The sequence below is a fragment of the Pipra filicauda genome, unplaced genomic scaffold (genome assembly GCF_003945595.2).
Source record: "Pipra filicauda isolate LSUMZ 115617 unplaced genomic scaffold, ASM394559v2 scaffold33_size4404698_pilon, whole genome shotgun sequence".
Classification (NCBI taxonomy): Eukaryota; Metazoa; Chordata; class Aves; order Passeriformes; family Pipridae; genus Pipra; species Pipra filicauda.
Genome location: NW_024104465.1, coordinates 1,101,294 through 1,128,417, shown reverse-complemented (window position 1 = coordinate 1,128,417; position 27,124 = coordinate 1,101,294). Strand labels below are relative to the sequence as shown.

The window sequence follows — 27,124 nt, the reverse complement described above, 5'->3', positions numbered from 1 at the left end:
CATGTTGTGACTACAAATGAAACCCGAGAAAGTTACAGCTTCCGGCTTTATTGAACACAGAGACCACAAAATCTCGTTCTTACAGCATTCACTTACTGCTTTTTAATTTAGAGCGTGGAGCTGTGCAAATCACAGTTCATAAACCCCACCCACACATCACCCAGGACTCTCCCCTTCAGGAGTCCCCTCACAAACCAGCCTGGGAGGGGGAATGAAAGGGCAAATCCTATTAATAATGCTGAATCCACTGGACCCAGTTAGTGAGGCTCCTCCACTGACTCACAGCACAGGGAGTCCCCAGTGTTTCTAAAACACCACTACATAGACTAAAAACACCCCCCCTTGCACACCTGTTGTCATGTGATGGCTGGTCCCATGTTTTTTTACATAATACTTTAAACTCATGGGTAGGGGGAGAAAATCAAAGTAACAGCAAAGACTAACACCCATTCCCCACCATTCAATGCTGAAGGGAGGAGGGGGGAAAAAGGAGCACACTAGAAATCCAGTTAAGAGCAGGACTTGATCCAGCTTTTGGTTCAGTTCTGCCAACCACATGAGCTACTGCAGCAGTAGCTTTATTTCCTCTCCCACTAAGGGAGGAAGAGAAGTACTGGAAGAAAATATACCCCCACCTACCTCCCAATGACTCCAAGCCCTTTTTTCTCCCCCAAAGCAGGGAATGACCCTGAGGAAAGTTTCTGCTTGGAGAATCAGTTCAGGTGCTGCAGCAGCAGCTGCAAGAAAGACCTTCAAAGGGAGCAACTTGCACAGTCTGCAGGAAAGGATGAGGTAATGGCAACCGAATTACTTGTTCTCCAGCTGCCACTCCAGGGAGGATGGGACATTCTCCAGCACTTCTCTGTTCATGACAAGTCCATCCTTTAAGTAACCTTGGGCAAATCCCCCGTTGCTGTTGTCCATGCACAAGGTCTGAGCCACTTCAAACCTTTGGCTTTCGGACGAGCACCTTCTGCCGCCCTTTCTGTCACTCACGTCCGCAGGCCGGGAGCTCAAGCAGCTTCAGCACTCCAGGAATGTCCCCAGCCAGTGCCTAGTGCGGTTCTACATGTTCAGGTTCAAACACCTTCACCTGGGTTAAAGTTTGGGGCGGGCAAAATCACTGCAGGCGTGGGGTCTGAAGATGCCCCAGTGGCTCATTTGCTGCCAGCCTCATTCACCATCAGGAGGGGCAAGCAGAGCTCAGTCTTAGTGTTTCTAGGCAGGCTTTTGGAGGTATTCTGAGACAGGGAAGAAAACCACAAAACCAAAACAAAAATTCATACATGCTTCCCCAGAGACAAGGTATTTCAGGAGAGCTGCCCAGTTCCTGGGGCTTTTCACTCTCTCCCCGATGCACGTGGGAGGTCAGCATCTCAGTGAGTTGTTCTGGGAAACACATGCACAAACATACACACATGTGCTGTCCTGGTGGGGCATTTTGCTGGATGTCCAATTTTCCCAGCTTTCTGAGCAGGGCAGTCAGTGGGAGAAGCAGTTCCAGAAGTGCTGGTCCTTACCCAGGAGAGCCTCCTATAGGAATTCCACCCCTGGCAGACAGGCCAGGGTGGCTTCACAGCTTGCAGCCAAGTTCTAAGGCACCACAGTAAAGAAGCCTGAAAAGGCCAGAGAAACATTTCTCAAGCCAGAAAAATAGTGTTGAGCAGCTTTCCTAGGTGCAGTTGGCAGGAAACAGCCCTTTTTGCTTCTGAAACACGCCAGAAATCCACAGTGAATCAGGATGTCCAAGAGGAGGGGCACTGGGTGGGGAGAGAGAGGCAATGCAGCAAATGCACAGCGTGGTGCCCCGTTAATGCCCTGGAAGTGGCTGAAGTGCATCTCCCTCCCTGACACTCATCCCAGCTCCAATGGAAGTGATGCAGGCAGCAGGAAGAGCGGACTAGGTGGTGTTCTCAGGTAGCTTGTCCCGGTTCAGTCCATACTGCACACTCACATTGTGGTCCAGCTCCTCCAGCTCAGAGGGAAGGGGGATGGCAAGTTCTCCAAGGTAGAGAGAGAGAGCTTCAAAGGAATCTTCCAGCTTGGAAAAAGGGGGCCTAGAAGCAGCAGTGAGGAAATGTGAGTGGGGAAGAGGAAGAATAACAGCATCTGGAAAGGCTGAGCCTGTTGTCCTTCCAGACCACTCTGCCATGTACTAAGCTGTGTGCAGGGACATGATTCCCTTTCCCTCCCCATTCAGCTTCCAAGACTGCAAAGCCCCATTTTTACAGCCAGTGATCAGGCTCTGGCTCTTTGGAACCCACTTGGCATCAACACTGTTCTGAACCTACAAGTTTCACAACTGAAATCAATTGAAGTATTCACCTTGCTGCCAAGGCCTGCCCCTACTTTTGGTACCTGAGGAGCCCCAAACAATCACTGCTCCTTGCTCTCTGTCTTGGAATTGTTTGAGAGATCTCCACCACATACAGTAGCCTGTCTGCCAAACTGATGAGTCTTAATTCTCTCCACACACGGACGCCTTTGAGCATTCCCACAGAAGGTTGGAACTGCCCTCTGTGCAGAGCAACCTTTCCACCATGGGGATACAGACACAATCCTGCAGGCTTACAAGGAGGAGGAGCCCTCCAGACCCCAAACCTACCTGCTCTCTGGCTCCAGTCTGCAGCAAATAGCAGCCAGAGGGAAAAAGGCTGGAGGACAGTCAGCAGGAACAAACTTCTCCCAGAACAGCTTGACATTAAGGCCAAAATCCAGTGTGCGTGGGAGACAGTCTGGGTCAGCATAAACCTGGCCTATGATCTAGGGGAAAATGAGAGAAGCACTTCAGTACTGCAACAGGTCCAGAGCGTTAACAGAGAACTTCAGCATCAAGCAGGGCTCCTTCAACCTATTATGGTGGAAGGGAAAGAACAGAAGCATTGTTCCTCCTTTCCAATGGAGCCACTGGAGGCCCAGACCCCTTCTCCTTCTGCCCAGGGTCTCTCTGCCAGAAAACACAGGATGATGTGCCCCTCCAGGGAGCCTCACTGCTGGAGATGATGCAGCCCCTCATGACTGCAGGTGATCAACAGACCCTGCACCACCATTCCACCCCCCAGAACTCACCACCTCCAGCACGAGGGCATTCACAGTGTACTAGAGGGAAGGAGCCCAGAGCAGAGCTCTGGGGTGATCTGGACTCACAAGGTCAGTGTCAATACAAACTTTCACATGGACAGAGCATTAGGTTTAAAGCCTCATCCGCTATCACAAAAAGGGTGTTATTTATACCCACTCAGGCTTTTCTATGCCAATAACTCACAGCAGGGCAACCACATCCTGTAACGAGACAGTGGCACACCCAGAATGTGTTTTGGCAGGGTTATTTCCTTATCTGAGTGTAGGGCTTTTTTTTTTAGCATTGTTGTTTTGGGGACAAAGAAAACGTTCATGTGCTCCTACCCCTTTATTTGTCTTTTTTTTCCTGAATGAAACAATTGTTTTAATCCCACATACAGATTTTTCAAGTTCCTAAATCTATCACTCACAACCACAACATTCTCTGAGAGGAGGGCCCAGTGTAAACAGAGCTCCAGATGAGGCCACAAAGATTTATGCACAGACATTTGCTTTGTCTCCTTCATCCAAACGCTGAAGATGAAACTGTGCTGGCATCCCCTGGTGTTCCTGTAACTGCTGTGTCACACATAACACCCTGCCTTTCATCTGTATTTCCACTGCCATACACACCTTTTAAATTGAAAATACCTCGTGGCTTTCAAGTGGTGCTTATTGTTCTGCAGACAGAAAACCTGATGGAACAGTCAGAATGTGCATTGGCTCAGAGATAAACTAAGCCCACAGACTTCAAGGGGCAGCTTCATTAATCGACCTGCAAAGAGGTTTCTGCTTCCCTTCCTTTGAAGTGAAGTGCCATCCCCAGTGGAGGCCCTGAATTTGCTGAGATTATGCAGATGATTGTTCTCTCAATGAGGCAGTAGAAAAAGAAAAAAAGTACCACAGTTCTGGGGAGTACTTTCAAATGGATACCAGGGCTCAGTCAGAACTTGATGACTTTTTTACAGCTTCTCTCAGTCCAGGAGGAACCTCTGCACTTCTTTCAGTCCAGGAAGAAACTGGGACCAAAAAACTACAAGACAGTTCTTTCCCTTGAGGAAACAGAGGCAGGGTACACTTGTTCTCCCACTAATTCCCACTAATAATGTGCTGTTAGGTCACAGACTGCACACTCAGAACACAGAGACCTCACTGATACCATGTGTGCAAGGAGATGGCAGTGGGGAAAAGGGCCATGAAAAATGCCATGTCACAGAGAACAATCCCAAATTTCTTACCTCACAGAGAACAATCCCAAATGAAAAGATGTCCACCATCTCATCGTAGCTCTGTCCTGCAGGAAACATAAGACAGTCAGCTCTGTAAGAGACAGTTGCCCATCCAGCTATTCCAGGAGCTGCCAGTGCAAAGTTTATCTAAGCCTATTCCCTGGAGGGCCCTAAAATAGGTGACAAAGCAAAGGCTTAACTCTGAGCAGGGTGAGTCACCCCAAGATATGTACATACCAACTGCACCTTCCCATACACTGCCATCGCAGATTTTAGCCCTGCTTCTTTCTTAGCCTGGGGAATTACAGGACAACAGGGGAAGTGTGTTGTACAGACCTGTGTATCGGCTCTGAGCAAATGCTAAGGATAACTGTGGGAAGCTTTTGTCCATCCCCCTTGACTGCTGTTCTAATGCATCTCCACAGTGCACAGTCAGTGCTCAGCTTCCGCAGCAGGCAGCGAGTGCCGAGTCCCTCTGCAGTGACTGCAGGGATAATAAATTACACACCGGCAGCACTTTGATCCCGGGAAAGCAGGCAGGCTCCAGCCTGCCATGCTCTGCTTACAGACACACCCCGCCCAAGCCAGTATCTGGTAAACAGAGGTGATGTCAGACTATGCTCTTGCTGTTCTGACAAATGCCAGGACTGAGACAGGCTCTGAGAAACAGCCCCAGACTCCCGGGCTCTCCAAGGCTCTCAGGCCTTGAGAGAAGGTGAACAGAACAGCGCACAAGAAAGCAACAGGGAGAAGAACTGAGCTGTGGGAGAAGAGCCCAGTCATCCCTTCCCTGCTGGACTATGCTGGACAGTGCTGATACCCCAGCCAGCCAAACTGCCCAGCCTGATCAGACAGACCTGCTCATCAGGAGGAAATTGTGTCCATTGCATTCCCTCACCTCCACTCCTGCAGGAGCAGCTTTTCCTAAGGGTCACTGCTCAACCTTAATGCAGCTGAGGGCTGTGTGCCAAAACCCTGATTTCCCTGCACTTGGACAACTCCCACCTCAATCCTGAGGCTTCTGCAAACCTGGCAGCAGATGGCTTCTCCCTGGATCTACACAACAGCCTCATCCTGGAGTTTAACGATGCCCTGTTTCCAGGGCAGTTCCAAAACATGAGGCTGTAACAGCAATTGATCTCAGGTTCAGTCTTATCTCAGGCCTCTTTTGTTTTCTCTGTTATCTGGATTATAGGAAGCTTACATCCGTTGCCCTCCTGAAGAATCCTGTTGTCAAGCCAGAAACATTACCTGGGCTGGCACAAAGGTTTACCAGGTCAGCTACTGCAGCTACAGCATCTGTGTGTATAAATAAGCTTCCACATTAGCAGGTCTAAAATCACAGGCTCTAATAGGTTTGATTGTTACTGGGGCCGGAAGCTTTCAGTAATCCTGTCATCCCTGTACCCTGTCACAGCTGTCTCCTCACCTGCTCCTGCTCTGGGATCTTACCATTGAGCATCTCTGGGGCCATCCAGTACGGGTTCCCCACCACCGTGTAGCGCTTCTTCCTGTCGCTCTTGCGCAGGGTTCGCTTCTTGGCCGAGGGTTTCTCCAGAGTGGGCTTTTTCCTTTCCTCCACAATCAGCCGAGACAGACCGAAGTCGGCCACCACCACTGTCTTATCCTGCACAAGGGATTGAGTACAGCCCACTGATTACACTCAGCTCCTCTCGGGAGCAAAGAGGCTGCAATTCCTGTTCGCTTCCAACTACACTGTAAGGGCAGCTATTCCAGCTCTCCTGCAGCCAGATGAACATACAAGATGTGTAGACAGGTGTGAGATACCCAATTCACAATCCCAACCCATCATTTCCTCCCTTCATTGCTTTATTTCCCCTGTAGTCATTAACACTTATCCCTTCAATGTGGTTACACTTGCCAGGGCAAACCTGGACCTTTCCTTTCAGAGCTTCCTCTTCTACCTGGCCAAGAATTAACTTGGGCTTTCACCCTCAGTTGTTTTTTTCACCCACATGCTAATCTCCTATCCCAGCCAAGTGAACAAGGGCAAGGTTTGAGGGAATGAAGCCATATAAAACTCCTGTGACCCAGCATTTCAAAAAGAGAGAGCACACACATGTGCCCACCCCCACACACTTGTCTGAATCCTGAGTGCCAATAAAAAAGTCATCAAGTGGTTAAAAGAACAGAAGCAGCTGTAGAGAACATCTCATAGTGGAGATAAGGAACAGAGCTGTACTAACTCTGATGACTGTTACAGGAGCTGCTACCAGGGGAAAGGGAGTAAGAGAACAGAACACAGAAACAGTGAAATCCAGATCAGTCTGGAGAACCCTGTGTCAAGATGAAGCTCCCTTGTTTAGGGCACTAGAAGCCTCTCTGAAATCAGTTCCACCCTGACAAAAGAGGAAGCATCAAGCAGAGAAAACTAAGGGAGGAAGATGCCAAGGAGAGGAGCAGCAAGCTGTGGGAACAGAGGTGTAGCTCACCAACTTGATCAGGCAATTGTGTGAATTCAGGTCTCTGTGAATGATGCACATGGAGTGCAAGTAAGCCTGGAAGAGAGGGAGAAAAGCTGGTGTTAGGGGTTGCCAGGTTGGCACATCCCCTCATACACCACCCTGCTGAAGCTGCTCACCCTGACCCCGGGGGTTTGCTCTGTGACAAAGGAACAGCCCAACTCACCATTCCAGAGGCAATCCCTTTGGCAAAGCTGACCTTCTGCTGCCAGGGAAATGGGTCCTGAAAGATAAGTCCTCAGTGGTCAGTACTATCTTACCAGCCAGCTGGTGACAGCAATGCCTCCACACCAGGGGCTCTTACAGCAGTCACAGACACCATACAGCCCCGGAAAGAACAGCTTTCCTGCCTCAGACCCACCCACAGCTAAGAAGCAGCTTTACCACAAGCAGATCAGCCTGGTATAACCAACCCCCCAGTCAGGCTCATGGAGTACAGCTCTCCCAGGAATCCCAACTCACTGCACTGCGGAGGAAGTCCTTCAGTGTGCCCCCCTCGATGTACTCGGTGAGCAGGTTCAGCTTCTTGTCCTTGTACAGCACCCCAATGAACTTGAGCACGTTGGGATGGTCCAGGCTGCGCATCACTTTCACCTGGAGACAGAGACATCCCACCCCAAAGAGTGAATGGAACAAGTTCCAACAGGTTGTTCTGTGCTGACAAGCTCTCCAGTGCTGAAGGTCCCCTCCAGAGATCACAGAGAACACTCAACCCCCAACCTCAAGGCAGTCAGTTAAGTGTTGCCTCTTCATTTTCACACTGTGCTTTTAACCTGATCTTAATCATTAAGGAGAGCACCCTTGAGTTGGGCTAACTTTTCAGAGCCAGGAGCTCTCCAAGGCAGCTCTCAGCTCTGTACTGCAGGTGTCAGGGCAGTGTCAGGTGCTTAGGGAGCTGCCTTTAAGCTAAATCTGACTTTGAAAAACATCGTAGGCACCACCAAGAAGATAGTTTAGCTTAAATACAGTGAGAGTCTTAAATATCTTATAGATATTGGCCCTGATGCTTTGTATTTATGCACAAGGCTCAAGGGATAAATCCTTTATGTACTGCACAGCTCAATTTGCCTCAGACTTGGGCTGCTTTTTATCACTGAAAAATTAATGAACTGGGAGTTGAAGCCACGTCTATTGCTCAGTGTGAGTCACACTTCACTGCAGCAAACATTCAGCTCGTGGCAGCTTTTCCCCCTGCAGTGTCTCCCACCTCAGCACCTTGATTCTCTCTCTCTCTGAAGAAGATGGAAGAGAGTTCCACCACACTACAGGCTCAGAAGCCTTTTTGAAGTCTTGCTCCTACCTCTGTCAAGAAAGTCTTCTGCGTTTCCTCATCACAGCGAATCAGCTCCTTCATCACCATCACCTTTCCCGTTGCTTTGTGAGTCACCTGGTGGAAAGAAAACCCACAACTACAGGCAAGGTTCAAGCATACACAATTCCAATGCTCCTGCATCTCTTCTGAAAGAGAAGGTAACATTCCCCTCCATCCAGAGAGGAGGAACAGAGGTGGGAGAAAATTCAGAGGCCAGGGATCTGCTCAAACCTGCATGAAATTTCTCCTTTTGGAATTCAGCAGATTCTGTTTGTGAAAGAGAAACTACCTAAAGCTGACAGAGGATCATGCCAAGAACCAGAGCTGAAGCCTCTTCTGGGTAGCACAGTGCTGAGCATGCACACAGGCTGCCAAAGCCTCTGGAGGCACCAGTTCCACACTGGTGCAATCCTCAAGTTCCCTTTGGGAAGCATTTGCCCACCATGGTGCTCATATCTTGTACACAGACCCCAACAACTCCATTCTGTATCAGCACAGGAATCAACGTTCACTTGCATCAGATACCAAACCAAAGAACCCAAAACTACCTTACACATGCTTTGGTTTTATGGGGAATCTCAAACTCATCCACGTGCAAGCAGAACTGGGATGCACAGGCTGTTCAGGCAGGAAGCAGTTATTTTACCTTGCTCCTCTGGAACAGTGTCCTGCTGCCTACAAGGAATGTCCCCAGATGGTGGCAAACACAAGAAGATCCACCATAATAATAAGGTAAAAAGTTTCCTGGCTCTTGACATGGAAAGCACTTCCAGTTCCTCGAGAACTTGTTTGCCTGTCTCCAGTTAGTTCCTGGCATTTTGCTGTGTTCTAGAGGGTTTTTAACCAGCTCAGCCTTGCTTGCATGAGGTGCCTGAGTGAGTAGAAAGGGTCCAAATTCCAATGAGCACATTCTCCTGGACATCCTCTCCCCTTCAGTTGCTTAACTTGGACAGCTCTGTCTCCCTAAGATCTCCAGGGAACTAAACAACCACCTTGTCTCTAGGAACAGGAGGAACCTTTTTGACCAGCTATAGTACTTGCTGCATCAAACCCAGTCAATCTGAAGCTTAAGAAAAGTGTCACTTTTTTTGCCTCCTACCCTTTAAAATAAAAAGCCTTTCAGAAAACCTCCAGAACTGCAATCCAGAACACAAGACCCTGTTGCAGCATTTAGGAAGCTTATGAGCTCTTGCAAACACTAATTCTGTTTGGAACCATGGAATATAACAAGGCTGGTATAGGTGGAATGTGAGTGTGGAATAACATGGAATAACACAACAGAAGCAAGAGTACAATATTCTTCTGCTCCCATCTGAAATCAAGCATCCATACACAGGCAGCGAGCCAGGGAACACCACACATTTCAGCCAGGGACACAAAAGCCAGAGACATCTAAAACCCAAAGAAAAAGGGCAGTGAAGAGACAAAGACAAGGCTAAGTGGAATTCTTAAGCTGACATACCAGCAAAACTGAAACAAGTGTCATCATGAACCTCCAGGGGGGCAGTTTTAACTCCCAGAGCATGCACCTGAACAGGATGGCCATGGGGCAGTTTGAGCAGAAAAGAAATGCCTTTGTGCCAGTAACTGTGGGGACACAGGTGACAAAAACATGCGACAGAGCAAAGGTTCCACTTACCTGCCCCTGTTATTTCTCTATGAGCAGAGGAGAAGAGAAATATGCTCATTAGTATGGATCAAAAGCAGTGGGATTGTAGAACTGGCACATCACCTCCCATGGAAGCATGAGATGCACATGGTGGCTGGACACCTCAAGGTTATACCCTTGTGCATGTAAGGAGAGAAGTCCCATATCATGGTGTGTGTATCCTCAGTCCTGAGGAGCTCACAGCACCTTAACAAGGCAGAGGAAGCTGCCCCCTGGTGCCAGGCATGTTGGGACAGGAATTGCTGGAGCACACCCTGTCAAGACCCCAGAGCTTAAATGCAAGAGAGCTGCTATTGATGGAGAATTTAGCTGTGAGAGTCATGCAAGACCTGACCGCTACCCTCACACTGACAAGATATGTAGGCTCTGCTGTGAGTTCAGAGATGGTCACGACATCAGCCTGGGAAAGCCCAAGCCTGCCACACTGAGGGTGGGTGAGAAATGCTCAGGAGAGCTGAATGCACCTCTGCATAAGGAAGATGCTTGTAAGAAGAGGTGTAGCCTGTCACCCATTCTGTCTCCCTCACCCAGGCAGCTGCTGTGACACAGGCACTCTGGAGAACTAAATCTAACTCAGGAGGTGAGCATGTGTGGCCAAGGTTGACACTCAGAGGAGACAGTCAAAACCATCTGCAGCCAGAGACACTCAGGGAATGAAATAGAAACGGATCTCAGAGCAAACCAGGGAAGATCCAAGACCAATCACTCTCAGCAAGACAAAACACCACTGAGACAGTGGTGAAGGATCCTGAGACAGGCCGGCATTGCTGTAATCAAAGTAAATGATGAATGTCTGGGGACCTCCTCACCTTGATAGCCTGTCCAAAAAATCCTTTTCCTAGAACTTCGCCATGAATCAGGTCACAGGGCCGGAAGATTTGCTGGGAGCAGCTGGAAGAGGAGCGCAGGGATTCAGAACGACTGATGTCACGGCTCAGCAGGAGCGGCTCCTTTGGAGAGCTGGGGCCAGGAGACTTGGAGATGCTGTTACTTCGCCTAGAAAACAAAGAAGACAGGAGGATCAGGGAAGCTGCTGGGGAATGTCTGGTCCAACACATCCCATCATTCGCTCCTAAGGGACCAGTTTCTATGTGTCCTTCAGTGCTCTTAACATCCCCAAAACCAGATGCTCTCCCAGCACTGTGGAAGCTCTTTATGAACCCAGAGCAGATTCCGAGTCAGAGCTGCCTGACAACAACACACCTCCTGCACTGGCAGTCAGAGATGGAGCTCTGGGAAAAGGGGAAGGAAACTGTGAAGACACAGCACTTGCTATCTCTAAACAAAGATTAAAACACTGGTAAATGACTAAATGAGCACCTGAGTGCCCTACTCTAGGAAGACAAGGTCTCAGTCAGATTCCCCCTAAAGGACATATCCTTCCCCAGCCATTTAAGGCTGGTAAAAATCTGAACTTGACATTTTCTAACTGTGAAACTTAGTAGCTTTTCTCTGTTAACAGTAGAGCTCCTTACTTCTATGAAGGAAAGTTTGTCATCCTGAAAGGGAATGGAGAGAGTACACATCAACAGCAGAACCCAAAGCTCCCCATGGCTTCTCCAATGATTTATCCCACTGCCCACAACAGAGATAAGCCATGTCCCCACAGTCATGGCAGTCCCAGGGCCTGGGCACAGAGCTGCCCAGCCAGGGAGCACAGGGCAAAGCCAAGCCAGGCCAGAGGCAGTGCTTCCAAGTCTTCACCTGAGGGAGCGCCGTCGGAGCGTTCCTTCCAGGTTCTCCTTGATGTCCAGTGGAGAGAGGGAGCGTGGGGAGAGGGGTGGCTTTATGTGGGTGGGCAGGCGGGAGTCCAGGCGAAGCCTGTCCAGGCGCTGCGAGACGGGGTCGTGCTCGATCAGCAGCTGAAGGGTCTGGCTGGTCTTGCGAATCAATTCCTCCACCTGAAGTCAAACCAAAGGACAGCACTTTAGCAGACAGGAGGAACACAAACAACAGGAGACAGAGGAGACACAGAGAGTGCCCCTCAGGAAACAGAGGAGCGAGTTCAGTGAGGTCACTCCATAGTTGTGGTTTAGTTGTGTGCACCACAGCTGTCTGCCAGACAAATCAGACCAGCAGCACAGAAGCTCCTTATGCTGCCCAATTCTTTCTGGCCAGCTACAAGTAACCTACACAGAAAAGATGTGGACAGGCTGGAAAGGGTCCAAAGAAGGGCCACAAAGACAATCAAAGGGCTGTGACGCTGCCACGTGAGAAAAGGCTGAGAGAATGGGGTTTGTTCAGCCTTGAGAAAAGAAGGCTGAGGGGAGACCTTATCGCCATGTTCCAGTATTTAAAGAGTGGCTACAAAGAAGATGGAGACTCCCTTTTTACAAGGAGTTACGTGGAAAATACAAGGGGTAACTGGTACAAGTTAATCCTGGGGAGATTCCAATTAGACACAAAAGGACAGTTTTTCCCAAAGAGAACAATCAGCCCTTGGAATAATCTCCCCAGAGAAGTGGTGAATTCCACAACATTGGACACTTTTATGTTTCAGCTGGACAGGGTGCTGAGCCATCCTCTCTGGACTGTCCTTTTGCCAAGAAAGATTGGACCAGATGATCCTTGAGGTCTCTTCCAACCTGGTATTCTATGACTCTATCAAATGATTTTCTTTTTCTGATAAGTGTTCAAAAACTATACAGGTTTCCACCTTGAACAGTGCTGTAAAAAACAGCTTTGAAAAAGCTACACAGAGATTTATCTGTGAGATGTTTTGTGCTCCTTGTGTTCTCTTCAGCACCAACAAAAACTTCCCCCTATGATCAGCTGGGCCCTTGTGAATTAGCAGTTGCCTCTCAAAGGCTCAGAAGAGTGCACTTCACTAGCAGTACATGGGAAAGTCTTGACAGCCTCTCTGTCCTCTCTCACAGCCCTGGACTTTTCTTACTGCCTCCCTTTACATTTGAATGCCACAAAATCATTCCTGCATCCTAATTGCGTTTCCATCTGTTACATTTTCCTCTCCAGCTGGAAGGCAAAGCTTGTCCTCATGTTTATTCCTACTGTCAGCATGAGTGCTAGGGCTGTACACACTGTGTGTAGGGCGGGAGAACAGTGTCAGGAAACAGAGAAGGTGTAGGAAGGCAGAGGAGAAGGAGGCTTCAGGACAGAACTCCACCCACCTCCTCCACCTGTAAGGTGCGAATGGGAGCTCCGTTGATCTCCAGGATCCGATCCGCAGGGTGGATGGCATTTCGGACATCTGGGCTGATGTGCATCCTGTTAACTCTAAACAGGGGAATTACAGTGTGTGTGAGAACTCAGTTTAGCCAAAATTATAAAAAAAAAGCTTCCCTTCATATTGGCCTTTTGCAATAAACCAGTGCTAATCTACCAGCACAGGGAGCTCCCACGAGACCGAGTGCTTAGGTCTGAGCTGGTTTGGAGAGAGCTCTCCATGACCAATGGCAAAATTGTGAGTCCATTACAATCCTCCAAATGTCTTGTGTCCAGTGCAGAAGACAGCACTGAGAGATAAAATTATCAGTTAAGGTGGATGAAAGACACTGAAATGGAGACCGAACACAGGTGACAGACGTCCCTGCGACGCCGAGATCCCCTCAGGACAGCAGTGCTGCAGGATCTGTACCAGCTCCCCCTGCACAGACACGTACATTGCACACAGCCTGGGCATACTCACTCTTTCACCTGGACACCAGTGGCATAGCTGGAGCAGCCCCCCTCCACAGACACGGAGAAGCCCCTCTTGCCATCCGTGGCCGCGGGCATGGAGATGAGGGTCAGTGTGTAGGGCAGCTGCTCCCGCAGGGACTCCGTGGAGTGCTTTTCTATCATGGGTGTCAGCACGATCTGGTTATGGCATTTCCCACTGAAAAAAGCGAAGAAAGTCATCATGGCAGTGTCCTGTCCCTCCCTGCCAAACTCACGCCTAAGTCCTCTCACTGACCACAAGCCACAGCTTTTAGTGCTTACACCATTCCTTCTTCCCTCCCTCAAAAGGCAGCTTCCTGGCATTCCTTAGAGTAGCATTTGGCTGAACAGGGCTTACACACAGCGGGGAGCAGCTCCTCTTACCAGTAGAGAGTGGAATGTTGCACCAGTGCATAAGTGTCCCCATCCTCGATGATCACTTTGCAGCTCATACAAGCGAAGCACTCGGGGTGATACTTGTATTCGCCAGCCACCTACAGACAGAAAAGGGAGTAACTTAAGCACGGCCAAAATCCATCAGCAGATGCAGCTCCTGCTTTCCTCTCTAATTAATGAGATCATTCACAGCTCAAAGTCAAGTAGCAGGTTTTTACTGGAGAGTTTTATTAGTCCATTCTGTCTTTCCTGAACCCCATCCTTGGCACCTTGTTTGCAGAACTCTAAAACAAACGTGTCAGCACGAAGAGCAAAGCTTGTGTCCCAGGGACCTCTGCTATATTTGGCAGCTGCTCAGCTATCAAAAATAGTTGATAGTCTGCTGGAGACTAGTAAACAAGGTATTAAACCTTCCTGTTCAGTTGCTCTTGGCAAGATAACTAATGTTACGCCTGAATTAATAAAGCTGAAAGGGCTTTTTTTTTTGGCAGACAGGCAATGCACAAATTCAGATGCTTTACCAGCCAGCTGACAGAGAAAGAGCAAACTGAGACTGAGACAAAAAATACCTTTAAAGAATATTTTTACTCATTGATCTGTTTTTCTGTTTTCCTTATGAGAATTTCCTTTATTGACAGTATTCTGCAAAGACTTCTGCAGGCAACGAGAAATTGTCTGCACATTCCTCAGTGCTTCCCTTTGAGGTAGCAATGGTATCACTAAGTACCACATTGCTTTTATTTAGGCCCTAGAAAAATAACGGTCATGTTTCATTCCTGACAGTTTTATAGGTTAAATATTTGCAAGGTTGTGGCAGGAGGGGAACATTTAGGTGAGCCCCATATTGGGCAGGCAGAGTTCAATGCTTCAAAAGCAACTTCAAGCCCCAAAGTAATTGGGGCTAACACTACTTCAAGACACCATCAGCCTGAAAAACCACTCTGGCTGCAGCCCAGGTGGGACTTGGATGGCAACATTCCCCAAAACCAGAACCTGCTGCTTATCCTGAGCTGAGAGGTTTGATTCCACAGTGCAGTGGAAAATCACCCTGTGCAAACACTGAGGCATTCACTGTGCTACAGCAACTGAACACATGTCCCCCAAATCACTTTTCTGCTTCTCAAGCCTGTGCATTTCAGCACTTTACTTTCTTTGTTCATATGCTTCAGATCCTCACAGCTCCCCCATTCAAAACTAATCTTTATCTAGAAGATGCACACACAGTCTCCATTGCTATTCTTTGACTAGAGAAGCAAGGAGACTGTTACCTTCAGTTTATTTGGTTATCTTTATACCTAGGACAACACCTAACTAAGTTTGAGGAGTTCAGGCAGGAATCCTTCTGTCCTTACCATCACAGGTCCAGTCATCAGCAGAGAGCAGCCATGGCAAGATTCCCCAAACTTCCCCCAGTAGTCTTTGTGACAGTACAGCTTCCCATCCTTCTCGTAGTACCAGTTAGTGAGGGGATCCTGACATTCAGAGCACCTTGAAGAAAACAAAGGAACAAAGTTCCACTTGGCAACAAATCAACAAAAGAGGTCCTGTCCTGGTGGAGGACACAGACATTCAGCAGCAGCTCACCAGCAGCTCTTCTAGCTATGGATGCACTAAACTCTCCTGTTTCTCAATGCTCTTTCAGCTGAAAATTACACCCAAACCTGAAATTTGTAAGGAGAGGTGGAATCCACCAGTACAAAGGAAAAGAAGCTTCCAAAGTGTAAAACAAATCCCACACATTAAAACACACCAGTAAGTTTATAAATTCTGCTTTATATTTTGCTCCTCTGATCTCTCTCTTCCCGGATGCAAGTTTCCAGCCACAGCGTTGCCCAGCACAGAGACAGCTTTGCTGTGTTCCTACTTGGTGTTTCTGTAGCATCAACAATCTTGTGCCAGAGCACTTGTCTCCTCAGCCAGTTTAGGAAGGGGCACAGAGAGGCAGGATCCACTTCCCTATGCAACACAAAGCCAGTTTTGCACCAACCTTTGTCGAGAGCTTTTCCATTCTTCTGTAAGCAGACCTCTCCCAAAAGGTAAACTGCAGCACTCTGCATTTGAGGGAGAGTTTTCAAAGCAGTTTGTCCCTTGACCTCCACACACTCACTGCACCCACCAGTTAACTCTGAGAAAAGTCCTCCACCTCTGCCCACCAACTGCTCCCTTCTGATCATAGTGCATGAGAAAATAAACACCACAGGCAATCAATGGAAAAAAATCCTAAACAAAACCGTTTCTCTAATTTCACGGAGTCTCAAAATCCTTCACATATCAGTGTCAGCTCCTATTTCCAAGCAACCATTATTAATCCTCTATCTACTTCTCCTCAACAAACAAACAAACAACTCTCCCCCCAAAAAAAAACCAAAAAAAAAGAAAAAAAGAAACAAGGAAAAAGATGCAGCAATTCTACTGCAGATACCTTTTAGCAATCACAAGCAGAACTCAGATGTTCAGGCTTCCTGAGCACACAGTAATCCTGCCTCTTCAGCAGCAGGGAGGTGTGACACAATGCAGAGATAAGGCACAGACAGCAGTTGCATCACCAAAGATTATTCATTAGCCCTGGGCAGCACGTTCTCAGACTTTAAAAGGAAAATAAGTCTGGTGTTGGCCATTCATGAGCCGGATCCCAGGCGGGTTAGTCACCAATAACCAGTTCAGAGAAACACCTCGAGGATCAATGTCGTCATTTCCCCAAAGGTGGAAGAGTTTCTTTTGCCTCTTACCCCAACACCTGTCCCAGTTACTACCCTGGGGTGGGGGTTTAGGTCGATGGGGATCCTCCCTCAGCACTCAGTGCACTGAGTGCACTCAGAGTCACTGGTGGCACTGGAGGTGCACTTTTTACATGCTCCCAGGCTAAGATGAGAGCTACTGTTGACTTCACCTCTCACAAGCTTCCCAAAAGCTTATTTGTGCCAAAGACATTCCTAGTAAACTTCACCAGTTGTAATGAGCGTGATGATATGTGAAGCTGGTTGGGCTCCAACACTGAGAGAGTTATTTACTCCATCTCAAGAGACTGCAAAGCAACTGGGTAAGGCTGCTCGTAAGCAGCCTTTGGTTTGAGGGGAAAACACCTCATGAAGTATTTAGTGCCGTACCCTACCCTCAGGAAGATCACTCCTTCTAACATATTTGGCTTATACAGTGTTTGCTCTCCCAGCTGAGGAGCATCAAATCCTGACCCCCCTCCAAGTGATGGGAAAGAACTCCAGCATGTGCAACAGGCCCTGCCAATTTTGTCTGCAGCAGAGGGAGCAGTAAGTCAAGGCTGCTGTAGGTGGTACATCCATCACTGCAGCCCCAGCCTGGGGGCACTGCCGTGGTTACACCCTGCTCATGGTATGCAGGACACCCAGAGGGCATGGCAGTGCATTCTGCCTCCAACCACCGGCCTTTGGCTTCATCTGCAGTAAATACCCCTCGCTGAATGAGCAAGGGGGTGAGTGGGAGGGAGAAAGAGCAAGTGGAGACTAACAGCAAAGATTTCTATCATCTTGTGGCAGGAACATCTGGCTCAGCACGGGCAGATTGGATCCCTCAGACTTATCCAACTTCTGCATGCATGCCTGTACCAGTGTGTGCTCCACGAGTGATTACATCTTCCAACAGGGAGCTGTGACCAGACCTGCACTTAGGATGCAGACAGCAAAGCTGGAGACTGCTCCACCAAGACTTCAACACCTGGCTTTCTGTCTAAGTTCTCTCCAACCAGGTGGGTTAGTTATTTATTTGTTTTTAGGCACAACACTTTCCCTTCCTTGCCCCTCTTCAATTTCACCTTCAACCACCCCTTTTTCTCCCTAAGAAAATCTAAAATTTCTGCAAAAGCAACACAACTTCAACTCTGTTTAGGTGGGCTCCAGGGGATTATGTGCATTTGTCTTTCCTTTACCTCTTCTACTTCTCCATGGTTTGATTCAACCTCACAGCACTTGGGTTTTTTTGCTTCCATCCGGAAATAAGCACTGGTATCTAATGTGAAACACACCCATAGCAAAACGAAGGTGAGGAGGTGGAGCCAGCAAGCAGTCAGTTCTTTGCTATGTAATTAAACAAATCTGGGCAGGACAAGTTTGCAGCTTAAGGCTCAGAACCCCACCCTGGGCAATGAGGCAAGAGGAACAGAGTCCCAGAGAGGCTGGATGCTGGGAATGGGCCTAACTGGCTGCATCCTTAATCTCTGCCAGCAACAGGACAAGGCTGCAGCCCCCAATGCCAAGCAGCACCTTTGTTACTTACCATGCATTCTGGAACCTAGGACAGGCTTTAGGTTTGACAGGTGTGGGACACTGGCTGACAGCACAGGCATGGTTTCAGTGCCTCGGCCCAATGATAAAAGCATCACGTGGTTGTTCCACACAGCTCTCACTGAAGAGATTGTTGAATGTTATCATGTCAGAATTTTATCACAGGAGATACAACTTCTTCCTCTCCCTCCTCACTAGAGCTGTGGCATTGCAGCAGGGGTCACATCAGCTGAGACAGGAACACAACTACTGCTGCAAGTATTTAGCAAGCTACCCTTTGCCAGTCACCATGACCAAAAGAAAGGAAGATTTCATGCTCCTCCATGCTAATCTTTTATAGATTAGAAACCACTAATCTTTTCCTCGATGATTTGCTGTTCTCATTACAGAGTAACAAACCATGGCAATCAAGTTTCATGGAGGACTGGTACCAGCCATACCTGACGTGTTTCCTCTTGCTGCCCAGCCACCATTTTCAGAGCCGCAGAACCCTGCTCTCATTATACAGACCAGACATTATGATTCCTCACTTCCCAGCCTTGGCTATACAAAATAAATTAATCTGCCTCCCACAGCCACCCCCCAGGAACCCCAGGCAGCATTTGGGTGCAGTGCTGAGTCGTGGTGATCTGCAGCACAGCAGGTGCAGAAAGAGTTCACAAATCGCTGCTGGACGGACTCTCGGTTTTGGGGGGGTGGCAGGAGGATCAGGTCACAACAGGTAACCGGCCCGGTTTCAACTGATGTGGCATCTCTTTTACAGCTAGATGAAAGCCAATACCCTCATGGAAGCAAAGACTTCCCTGGCACTGAAGAGACAGATCCCTTTGAGAAGGGCTCATTAACAACATGCCCCCCTCACGCTCACTGTCAGGCCGGATCAGTTAACGCTACACAGGCTCGGGAGAGCCCCGGTTCCAATCCTGCCGGCAGAGCTGGGGGAGCACAGTCACACAGACAGAAAGCTGCAGGATAAAGCACAGCCCCAGCCTGCAGCTGACCCAAAGGCTCACCCGGGCTCAGCAGGAGTGTGTGCACTGCCCACCTAAGAGACACCAGACAGGGAAGAACGGATACTAGAAAACAGAATAAGACAGAGTGTTTAAGCTCTGACTATGCAAAACCATTTCCACACACTTAGGAGAAGGTGTATCTATGGCTTAGCACAATACCCTACACATATTACAAATAATGAATGTCTGCTCACTTTCCCTCTTCTGAAAGCAGATGCTGTTTCAGAAAGTTGCCTAAAGAAGCTCAGCAAATGCACACCAATATTTACTCCTGTCCTAGATCGCTTCAACAAAAGGCTCCTTACTCCCAAATCAGCACAAAAGTGTTTGCAGAACAGGATCAATAACAAGCAAATCCGAGCAGAGGGGATAGGAGGAAGACAATGAAAGTGCAAGCTGTGCTTTTCCTCATCCATCCACCTCATCAGCACATCAGTCACCAGCCCGGCTGTGTTCAGCCCCACTAACTGTTCTCACCACGGAGATGCAACGCAATCAAAGCCTTATTCTGGAGCTATCACCTTTCTCGAGCCTCATTTGTTCAACTGGACCTAGAACAAATAAAAACTGAATAAACCAAAATATCCCAGAAGAACCCTTTCCACGTAAGGGAAGTGTGCTGCTCATCCCTAGTTACCCGAGAAGTACCTGATTTCTTTTCTCAAACAGGATTATGTGCTGCCTCGCTGCAGGTTACATCACCTTCCTGCACTCCCACAGCAGCACCTCAGCTCACCCTGTGCTGTGCCCAGGCACAAGGAGCTTTGGAAGAGAAGCAGCAGCAGCCACAGTAATCTCATTCCTGTGCCAGTGAGCAAAGCACGGGGCACTGGGCACAGTGGCACATCTCGTGCTCCCTGAGGGGGAGCCTGCCTGGGCTGCACACACTCTGGAGCCGCTCCCTCCAGCCGAGAGCTGGGAAGGGGTTGGCAGCAATAATCTCCCCTGTTGCCTCCTCAAAGCCACGCAGGATCCCAGTTTGAGGCCGGCTGTTCCCGGCACACAAGCACTGACCTCGTTCTTCACACACTGACGCTTTAGGATTCCATCACAGGAGGGAAAACAACACTCTGGAGGTCCAGCGCTAATCCTGGGCAACACTTACCGAAAGGGATCCTTGGGAGCGAAGTAAGCTGGGGCAGACAAGTAACTTCCCATCTTCAACACTGGATAAACCGGCTCAGCCACAAACTCGTCCAACTGCCTCTGAACAGCTCTGTTCTGCCAACATGGCAGCAGCCAGGGCTCATTTACTCTTGCGCTGATTCAGATACTTCACCTCTCTTTGAAGCTGCCCAAGGAATGCCAGGTCTCTCGGCTGCTCATTCCTTTTCAGACTTTTCCTGGCTCCCATGGCTATAACCATCTCCTCCCGCACTCCGCAGCAGCAGCACCTCGGGAAGGACAGAATCCCTGCTAACCGGGCTAGTTGGACATGCTGCTGCAGTGGTTCCTGCGAGCTCTGCTGCCTTCTAACTATTGTCAAGTTTTCCCTTCCCTGGTTCCACCCAAGGGTGGGAGGGGAGGAGGAGCCATGGCAGGCGGACAGCGGCGGCTCCAGAGCCTCAACAGGCTCTGCTCCTTCACAGGGGTGGAGCTCTGACCCAAAGAGGGGCTGCGTATTCAGTGCTGAAAGAGAGCGGCTTTGGCCAAAGGATACAAACACGTGAAGCTTCTCTTTGCAGCAGCGGCACATTCTGACGGAGAAGCCAAGGAAGACAACGAGCCGCATCTCCAAACACATCAAATTAACGTTTACTATAATCATTCCTAAACCCCGCACAGTGAGTGGGGTTGTACTGCCTTCACAGCACCTACAATGCCTTCACCCTCCTGCAGGAGGTAACTCGCAGTGTGCTGCAGCCAAAGAAAAATAGCTTCCTTTCCAACACTGTTTTAACAGAGATCATCACAATCCTTTAACCTAATCTTCGTCTCCTGACTGGAAGCTGAGGTATAAATCAGCACAGAGCACTCTCTCCCGCTCGCAGCACATACAGTTGTATCATTGTGCTCGTCGGAAGCCAAGTATGATCTCTAGTGACCTAATCAGCTAAAGCTGCTCGCAAGACACTCAGAAATGCACCAAACATGTGCTGCTGCACCGAGCCTGCCCCTTTCTGTACAGTCAGCAAAGCCTGGCATGCCTGAACAGAGCCTGCAAACCGTGCTCAGTTCCAGCGGCAAGAGCACTCCAATGTGCTTTTCCTGGAGATGCTCGTCTCAGCTGGCACACTGTTCCAGGGACGCTTGGGGCTGGAACGAGGCAGGCTTGGCTGCAGATTTGACAGCTGCTGCTCACTGTTGAAGTAAGCAGAAAGCCAGGCAGCTTTTTTTTTTTTTTTTTTTTTTTATTCCCCCCTCCCTTCCTTTTTTTTTTTTAACTTTTAATAAGCAGGCACCTTTCGGAAGGGAAAAAAGTGTCCCCATTTCCCCCCCGAGTGCAGTTTGTAAGCCCGGCTGTAAAAGCGCAGTGAAGCCTAGTGCTGCAGAGCCCGATGTGCTCGGCAGTTCCAGCACGGGTCTAATTCCTTCTGACATTTCACACAGCTCGACTGGAAGCAGCAACACGGTGAGTCTGTGTCTAGGAATGCGCTCTGGTCTCCCACATTCTCTATATGTTGCGTGCTGAAAAGGGGCCAGCGCTCGCAATCCAGCGCTTCCCCGGCCACCGGCACCTCCCCACCGCGCACAGACCCCCAGCGCCTGCCGGGCCCTCCCCGCCCGCCTCACCTACAGACAAAAGCTTTGCCCCGCAATTCTGCTGCCATGGGCTGAACGCCCTCCAAGGGGGATTCCACGTGACCTCATAAATCCCAACTCCTCAGACAAAACCTTTGAAGATTTGATCCACAGATGTGATAAGCAGCCAGCTAGTCTGTGAATGAAGCCAGCAGATAAAGCCCAACTTCAAAGTAATAAAAACCACCCAGACAGCTAAGCAACTAGGAAAGGATTTTGTTTAAGACTTCCTTAAAGCCAAAGGACACATAGTCAAATGTCTATTTAAACAGGAAACATCTTATCAAAATGATTTTACTTTTGCAGCAAGCCCCAGCAGCAGCAGCCAGTAAGTTACTTTTGGCTACACAGAATTCTCTTGTTACTTCTTGCCTTTTCTGTTGTCTCTATGACCTATTTGAGAACACAATGTCTCTGATAAAAGGGCTCTGGAAAAGGTGTTAATGTGTTCCTACATTCTAGATCTGAATTCCTGCCAGAATGACTGTACTTCAAAAATGCTGATAAACAGGTGGTGAGGAGGGAGGACTTTTTCTAAGTCATTTCTGGGGGGCCACAATGCACCGAAGCAAATTTCTTTTTCACCAGGTGAAGTCAGATATCAGCATTCTCTCTCTCGCAAACGCTGACAGCATTTCCACTACAAACAGGTTGCAATCACGGGAGGGAGTTGTTTTCCTCATTATGGTTTAGAATTGTGCAGTAACTTTTGCCAGAAGGGCTGTAATAAATAAAAAGGAACACATGAAAAACCTCGACAATGACTTACACGATATTTATCATCAACTGAGTCGCAGGCATTAGATTTATCCCCACGGAAGTGCATCACACAGCTACTGTGATATAGCAGGTATATCTTAACGGAGCTGGGGTTGGGCTGAAGCTCTCAACACCCTCTTTACCACACAGCTCCTGCATGTCTGCAAACAGATGTATTGCTCAGCACATCCACCAGCCCTAAGACACACAAATTTATCCTGGCACAGACAGGCACTTGGATATGTGTGGGACCGGGGAAGAGGAGTCTGCAGCCAGCCTTTCTCTCAGCATGGGCGCAGTTTGGAGGCATTCCAAATACTTCAGTACAATCCCAACACCTCACTGCAATTCCAAGGCACTTACATGTAACACGTGCTTTGCTGCTGTTGAAAGACAGAGTCAGCTCCTGAAACCAATCTCGTTTGGATCTGCACGTACCTCCCAGAGCTCCTGCCCAGGGATCCTGAGTAAATTAAACAAACAGCGAAGCGAAGCCCACCTCCATCACTGCATTACTTCTAACCCCAGCACAACTTCAGAACAACAGTGAGGCTTCTCGGTGCCTCACATCACTAAACACAACATTAGGGTGGAGACAGGATTTTTACCTGCACCACACTCACCCAATGGCTGCAGATCTCCTGAATGTGTGTGGGCTGAGAAGCAAACCAAAGAAATTCAACCTACTGGTGCCTCATAGGTTATATATGGCTTGGGGAGCAGTGACTTCTGCACAAATGGCAGTAACACCGGCACTTCCACCACTGCATCCTCACTCCTGGGTCTGTGCAGAATGCTGAACTCGTCGGGGAAGGATCCCCTCTCACTCCTGTGGAAAGCCTACCACAGTCTGGGCTGTGTGAGTAATTCCAGTTACCTTGATGTGATAATGCTCTGATAACAGTGCCCTAAAGGACAAGCTGCCGAGAAAACTAAAAGAAAGTTTGGATTGGAATGCCCCATTCCTCCTTAAACATAAAGGGTGGTCATCGACGTCCTGCAGCTGATAGATTCCCCTGAGGAATGTGGCCACCTGCAAAGTGCTTCATTGTTCTTTTGAATCTGTGAACTCTTCAACAGTCCTGGTGATTTGTGCACTAAGAGGCAACTATTTCTCCCTGAATCTGATAGTGAGCTGGCGAATTTCAATGCTGATGAAGACACCACCAAAGCAGCATTCCCAGGAGTCTGCAGGATTAGTGGAGAGCTCTCACCTCTGAGGCCCTGTCATTAGCTTTCTGCAACTGCCAGAAACTGGAGAAGACAGGGAAGAGGAGGAGATTCTTTTCTTCCTTCTTCTACCTTAATTCAGCTGCCTTTTGTTACTACTGATCTTTGCCCTGCTCTCAAATTCAGCTGCTCTGTGTACAAACCTGCCCTGTGCTTACAGCTGAAAAGCTAAAGGAAGATTCAAAGCACCAAACATCCCCACAATTTAAATTAATTTAATATATACCTTTGCTTACATCTTCACGTGTCCACATTTCTACATTTGTGCTTCATATCCATCCATTTGTCTTTAGGGCAGGAAGCTGCTTTTGGAAAATGAAGGCCTGTGCCAATTTGAACCAACAGAAGTGATCTAAAGTCCAGAAAATACCATCTGGAGAAAAAAGTAAGTCCGGGGTTTCTTCTGTCTGGGAGGGACTGATGGGAGACACGATTGCTGCTTTCTGGAAAAGGTTATGTGGATAACAGAAGCAGGGGGAAAAGCTTGTTTTCTGTGGCCATGTCTAGAAAAAAATTGATTTAAATTGCAACACAGGGGATTTCTGAAGATTGTGCCAAAGGTTTTAATACTGAGGATAATTAAGTGCTAGTAAACAGTATGGGAGACCAAACCCTACAGTGACTGGAGATTAACTGACCAATTTCTTGATCATTCCTAAGCCACAGAAATTACTTGCTTCAAATGTAAGTTCATGGTTAGAGGATATACTAAAACAGAACGCAGATTTAAAAAAATACCCTCAGAAGTCATCTAGTTTATCCTGCACCCCTAAACCAGGTTTAACTATATACAGTCTTAACACAAGTTTGCCTGGCTTACCTTCCCCTGCCCCCAAATGTAAAAAGAATCAAAGTGATTTACTAAGTTTTGCTGAGCAAACAAATATTTCTGTAACACACAAAATATAGCACTTAGTATAGAAAAAAAATGGCATTCAGTATAGGAGAACTGCATCTGTGTAAGACAATCAAATCACCAGAGCTGGCAAATTCATAGTGATTCTCTTTCTGCTCAGCAGCCTGGAGCTTAGGGCATCCCCTGGATGCACAGGGAGCTAATCCAGGGCTGTTTTCTGACCATGGACAATTGTCACACTGCAGAGACGAGGGATTCTGGGAAGAATCTACTTTTAACCTTGTTCCACTACCGAGAAATGGTCAAAAGGGGGATTGGTTTCAAATTCACTAAAGAATAGCAGCAGGAGACAGAGCCAGGAGTTCTCCTGCACTCTGCCAACACTGCTCCATTTTTTCAAAGTATCCATTCAGAGAGAACAACCCTCTGGTGGTTACAACAGTCCTTGTGTTTTAGTCTCCTGCCCCAGTAAAGGTTAACAGGGACTGAAATGGAGCAACACATCCAAAAAGAGTGCAAGCACCTGAACCCTAAGCAGCCTGTCAGGGAACTAATTTAACTCCAGGTAATAAGGCAGTTTTTGCTGTGACTTAAAGAAATTTTGGGTTATTACTTTAGATTTTATTTAAACAATAATTTAAACTTTAAACAATTTCTTAACTATTTCAAGGCTATTTAATTTCAGCCAAAATCTTCTACAGCAAAGTCAATTTACTGCTTACAATCACTTAAATGTGACCAGTATAAAAATACTTAATATATATTTAGTCAGATACCAAAAACTTACACCTTTTGGCCACACAGTTGTTTATACTTTTAAGGTAGTCACAAATTATGTCATAAGGAAACAGAAAGCCATGAGAATTTTTCCTGAGGTCACATTGCATTGCATATCCATAAAAATCTGATGTATTAAGCAAAAAGGAAATATTTGTTCAAACTGGATTACTAGTTTCTGCTCACCATCATCTCCAGTGCTTTAGACCTAGTACTGGAAAATTTTGGATTCATACAAATCTTTTCTGCTTCCCTTTCCTCTTCTGGGAAAAAAAAAAAAAAAGGAAGATGAGCTTTTCTGCTCTTCAGACTCCTGATGATGTTTCAGCTTTTAATTAGCTGGTTTTGGTATAAACTAACTGGTATATTTTTAAATCTGTAACTGTAAAATCATCATTAATTCATCACCTTCTGTTACTTTTGTTGAAGATATATATACTGTGAACAGTTTTTCAGGGTTTGGCTTTTGGTTGAGATTTCTGCTGCAAGTCTGTGTTGCTTGGCTACTTAAATTAGATTTATTTTATAGACCATGGTAATATACATCCTCTGTTATTTCATGGTTAGGAAGGAACTGAACCTCAGCTCTCTTCCTTCCTAAAAAAGTTAAGCACCCTGCTACAGTAGGAATTCCAACCACCATTTCCAATTATTTTCTTCATATGTATTCAAAAGCATTTTCCATCTGCATGTAGTCTACAGGTTGGATCTGAATCTGTGGTTTTCAAATAATCAAAACTGGATTTTTAACAAATACTGTATCCTTAAGATAAAGCCATGCAGCCACACCTGGGTCTTCTCATCCCATCCTACTCCAATTCAAATATGCAATATCCCTACAGAGAGTGGGAATTGTCTTTCATTTGTCATTAACAGTGGGAAAACAAAAACAACACAAACCACCAAAAATAAAACCTGGTAATAACACTTTATTCAAAGGTATAATTCAGGGTATTACCTTCTATTTCGTAACATGGAAAAAAGTTGGGACTGAAAACAATAAAATCAGCAAGCTCTGGGCCAAAAAAAGCTCTTCCAATAATCCCCTGAGGTAAAAGTGATCCAGCCTTAGGAAAAAGGTACTTTGCCACTTCTCTCCTTCCCTTTCTTTGTGTAATGTTTGAAGTTCTGTGCAATGCAATTTCCAAATCCAGTTGAACCGTGAAAAGCAGTGACCTCTGAAAGTGTGAGCTGTCTCAACAGAGTTCAGAGGCACAAAAGTACATTCAGAGTTAATTCACAACAGACATCGTGACACAAACGTCTAAGAAACGTCCTCAGCCAGATCCAACCCAGCAGATTCAAGCCTAAGGACCAGCTGGCCAAGGAACAGTTTAAAATATCCCAGATACACGAACAGGGATTTGCTCGTCCCTCAAGCCACAGCAGAGAAAACGCAGGTTCCAGAGACAAAGCTCCTGCACAGGCAGTTGGAGGAAGGAGGGAAGTGACAAAAACTTAAATCCTCAGAGACATGGATGTACGTCAGCTCCTGCCAGAGCCAAGCCTGACCAAGAATAAACAGAGCTAACGAGCCTGGAGCGGTGCCAATCAGCATTAGAGAAATGATGTGCCAGGCCAGGGAGTCAGCTAATCCACAGGAAGACTGTAAAAAACACTCCACAAGGGCTGCCGGAACTCACAGCTCCCAGCTGCCAAAGGCTCCTTCCCTCAGAGCCTTTCTA

The 27,124-nt window shown here is 47.6% G+C and overlaps 1 protein-coding gene and 2 long non-coding RNA genes across 6 annotated transcripts in view; 1 reads left to right on the top strand and 2 right to left on the bottom strand.

Annotated features, from left to right (window-relative positions):
• Window positions 1-28: 28 nt before the first annotated feature.
• LIMK2 (LIM domain kinase 2) overlaps window positions 29-27,124 on the bottom strand; it is a 31,339-nt gene continuing 4,243 nt past the window's right edge. For 2 of the 4 annotated variants that reach the window (XM_027714150.2, XM_027714149.2), the window contains 14 exons: window positions 15,159-15,294; window positions 13,795-13,904; window positions 13,400-13,588; window positions 12,882-12,987; window positions 11,458-11,654; window positions 10,563-10,749; window positions 8,073-8,159; window positions 7,235-7,366; window positions 6,939-6,995; window positions 6,743-6,808; window positions 5,742-5,916; window positions 4,299-4,354; window positions 2,606-2,763; window positions 29-2,057 (listed from right to left, as the gene is read on the bottom strand). In XM_027714150.2, coding sequence (XP_027569951.1) covers window positions 1,901-2,057; window positions 2,606-2,763; window positions 4,299-4,354; window positions 5,742-5,916; window positions 6,743-6,808; window positions 6,939-6,995; window positions 7,235-7,366; window positions 8,073-8,159; window positions 10,563-10,749; window positions 11,458-11,654; window positions 12,882-12,987; window positions 13,400-13,588; window positions 13,795-13,904; window positions 15,159-15,294 — 1,813 coding nt within the window. In that variant the 3' untranslated portion in view covers window positions 29-1,900. Of the gene's footprint in view, window positions 2,058-2,605; window positions 2,764-4,298; window positions 4,355-5,741; window positions 5,917-6,742; window positions 6,809-6,938; window positions 6,996-7,234; window positions 7,367-8,072; window positions 8,160-10,562; window positions 10,750-11,457; window positions 11,655-12,881; window positions 12,988-13,399; window positions 13,589-13,794; window positions 13,905-15,158; window positions 15,295-20,180; window positions 20,558-25,625; window positions 25,703-27,124 lie in introns of those variants that run through there. The other 2 variants (XM_039384124.1, XM_027714152.2) reach the window with 2 other exon arrangements.
• The window catches only part of LOC113984268, a 29,282-nt gene continuing 10,042 nt past the window's right edge, over window positions 7,885-27,124 (top strand). The window contains exons 1-2 of the long non-coding RNA XR_005564589.1: window positions 7,885-17,527; window positions 24,100-24,191. This is a non-coding gene — a long non-coding RNA (uncharacterized LOC113984268). The remainder of the gene's footprint in view (window positions 17,528-24,099; window positions 24,192-27,124) is intronic.
• On the bottom strand, window positions 22,061-23,034 carry LOC120323765. Its single transcript, XR_005564592.1, has 2 exons — window positions 22,940-23,034; window positions 22,061-22,538 (listed from the first exon to the last, which is right to left on the bottom strand). It is a non-coding gene; the product is annotated as an uncharacterized LOC120323765 (long non-coding RNA).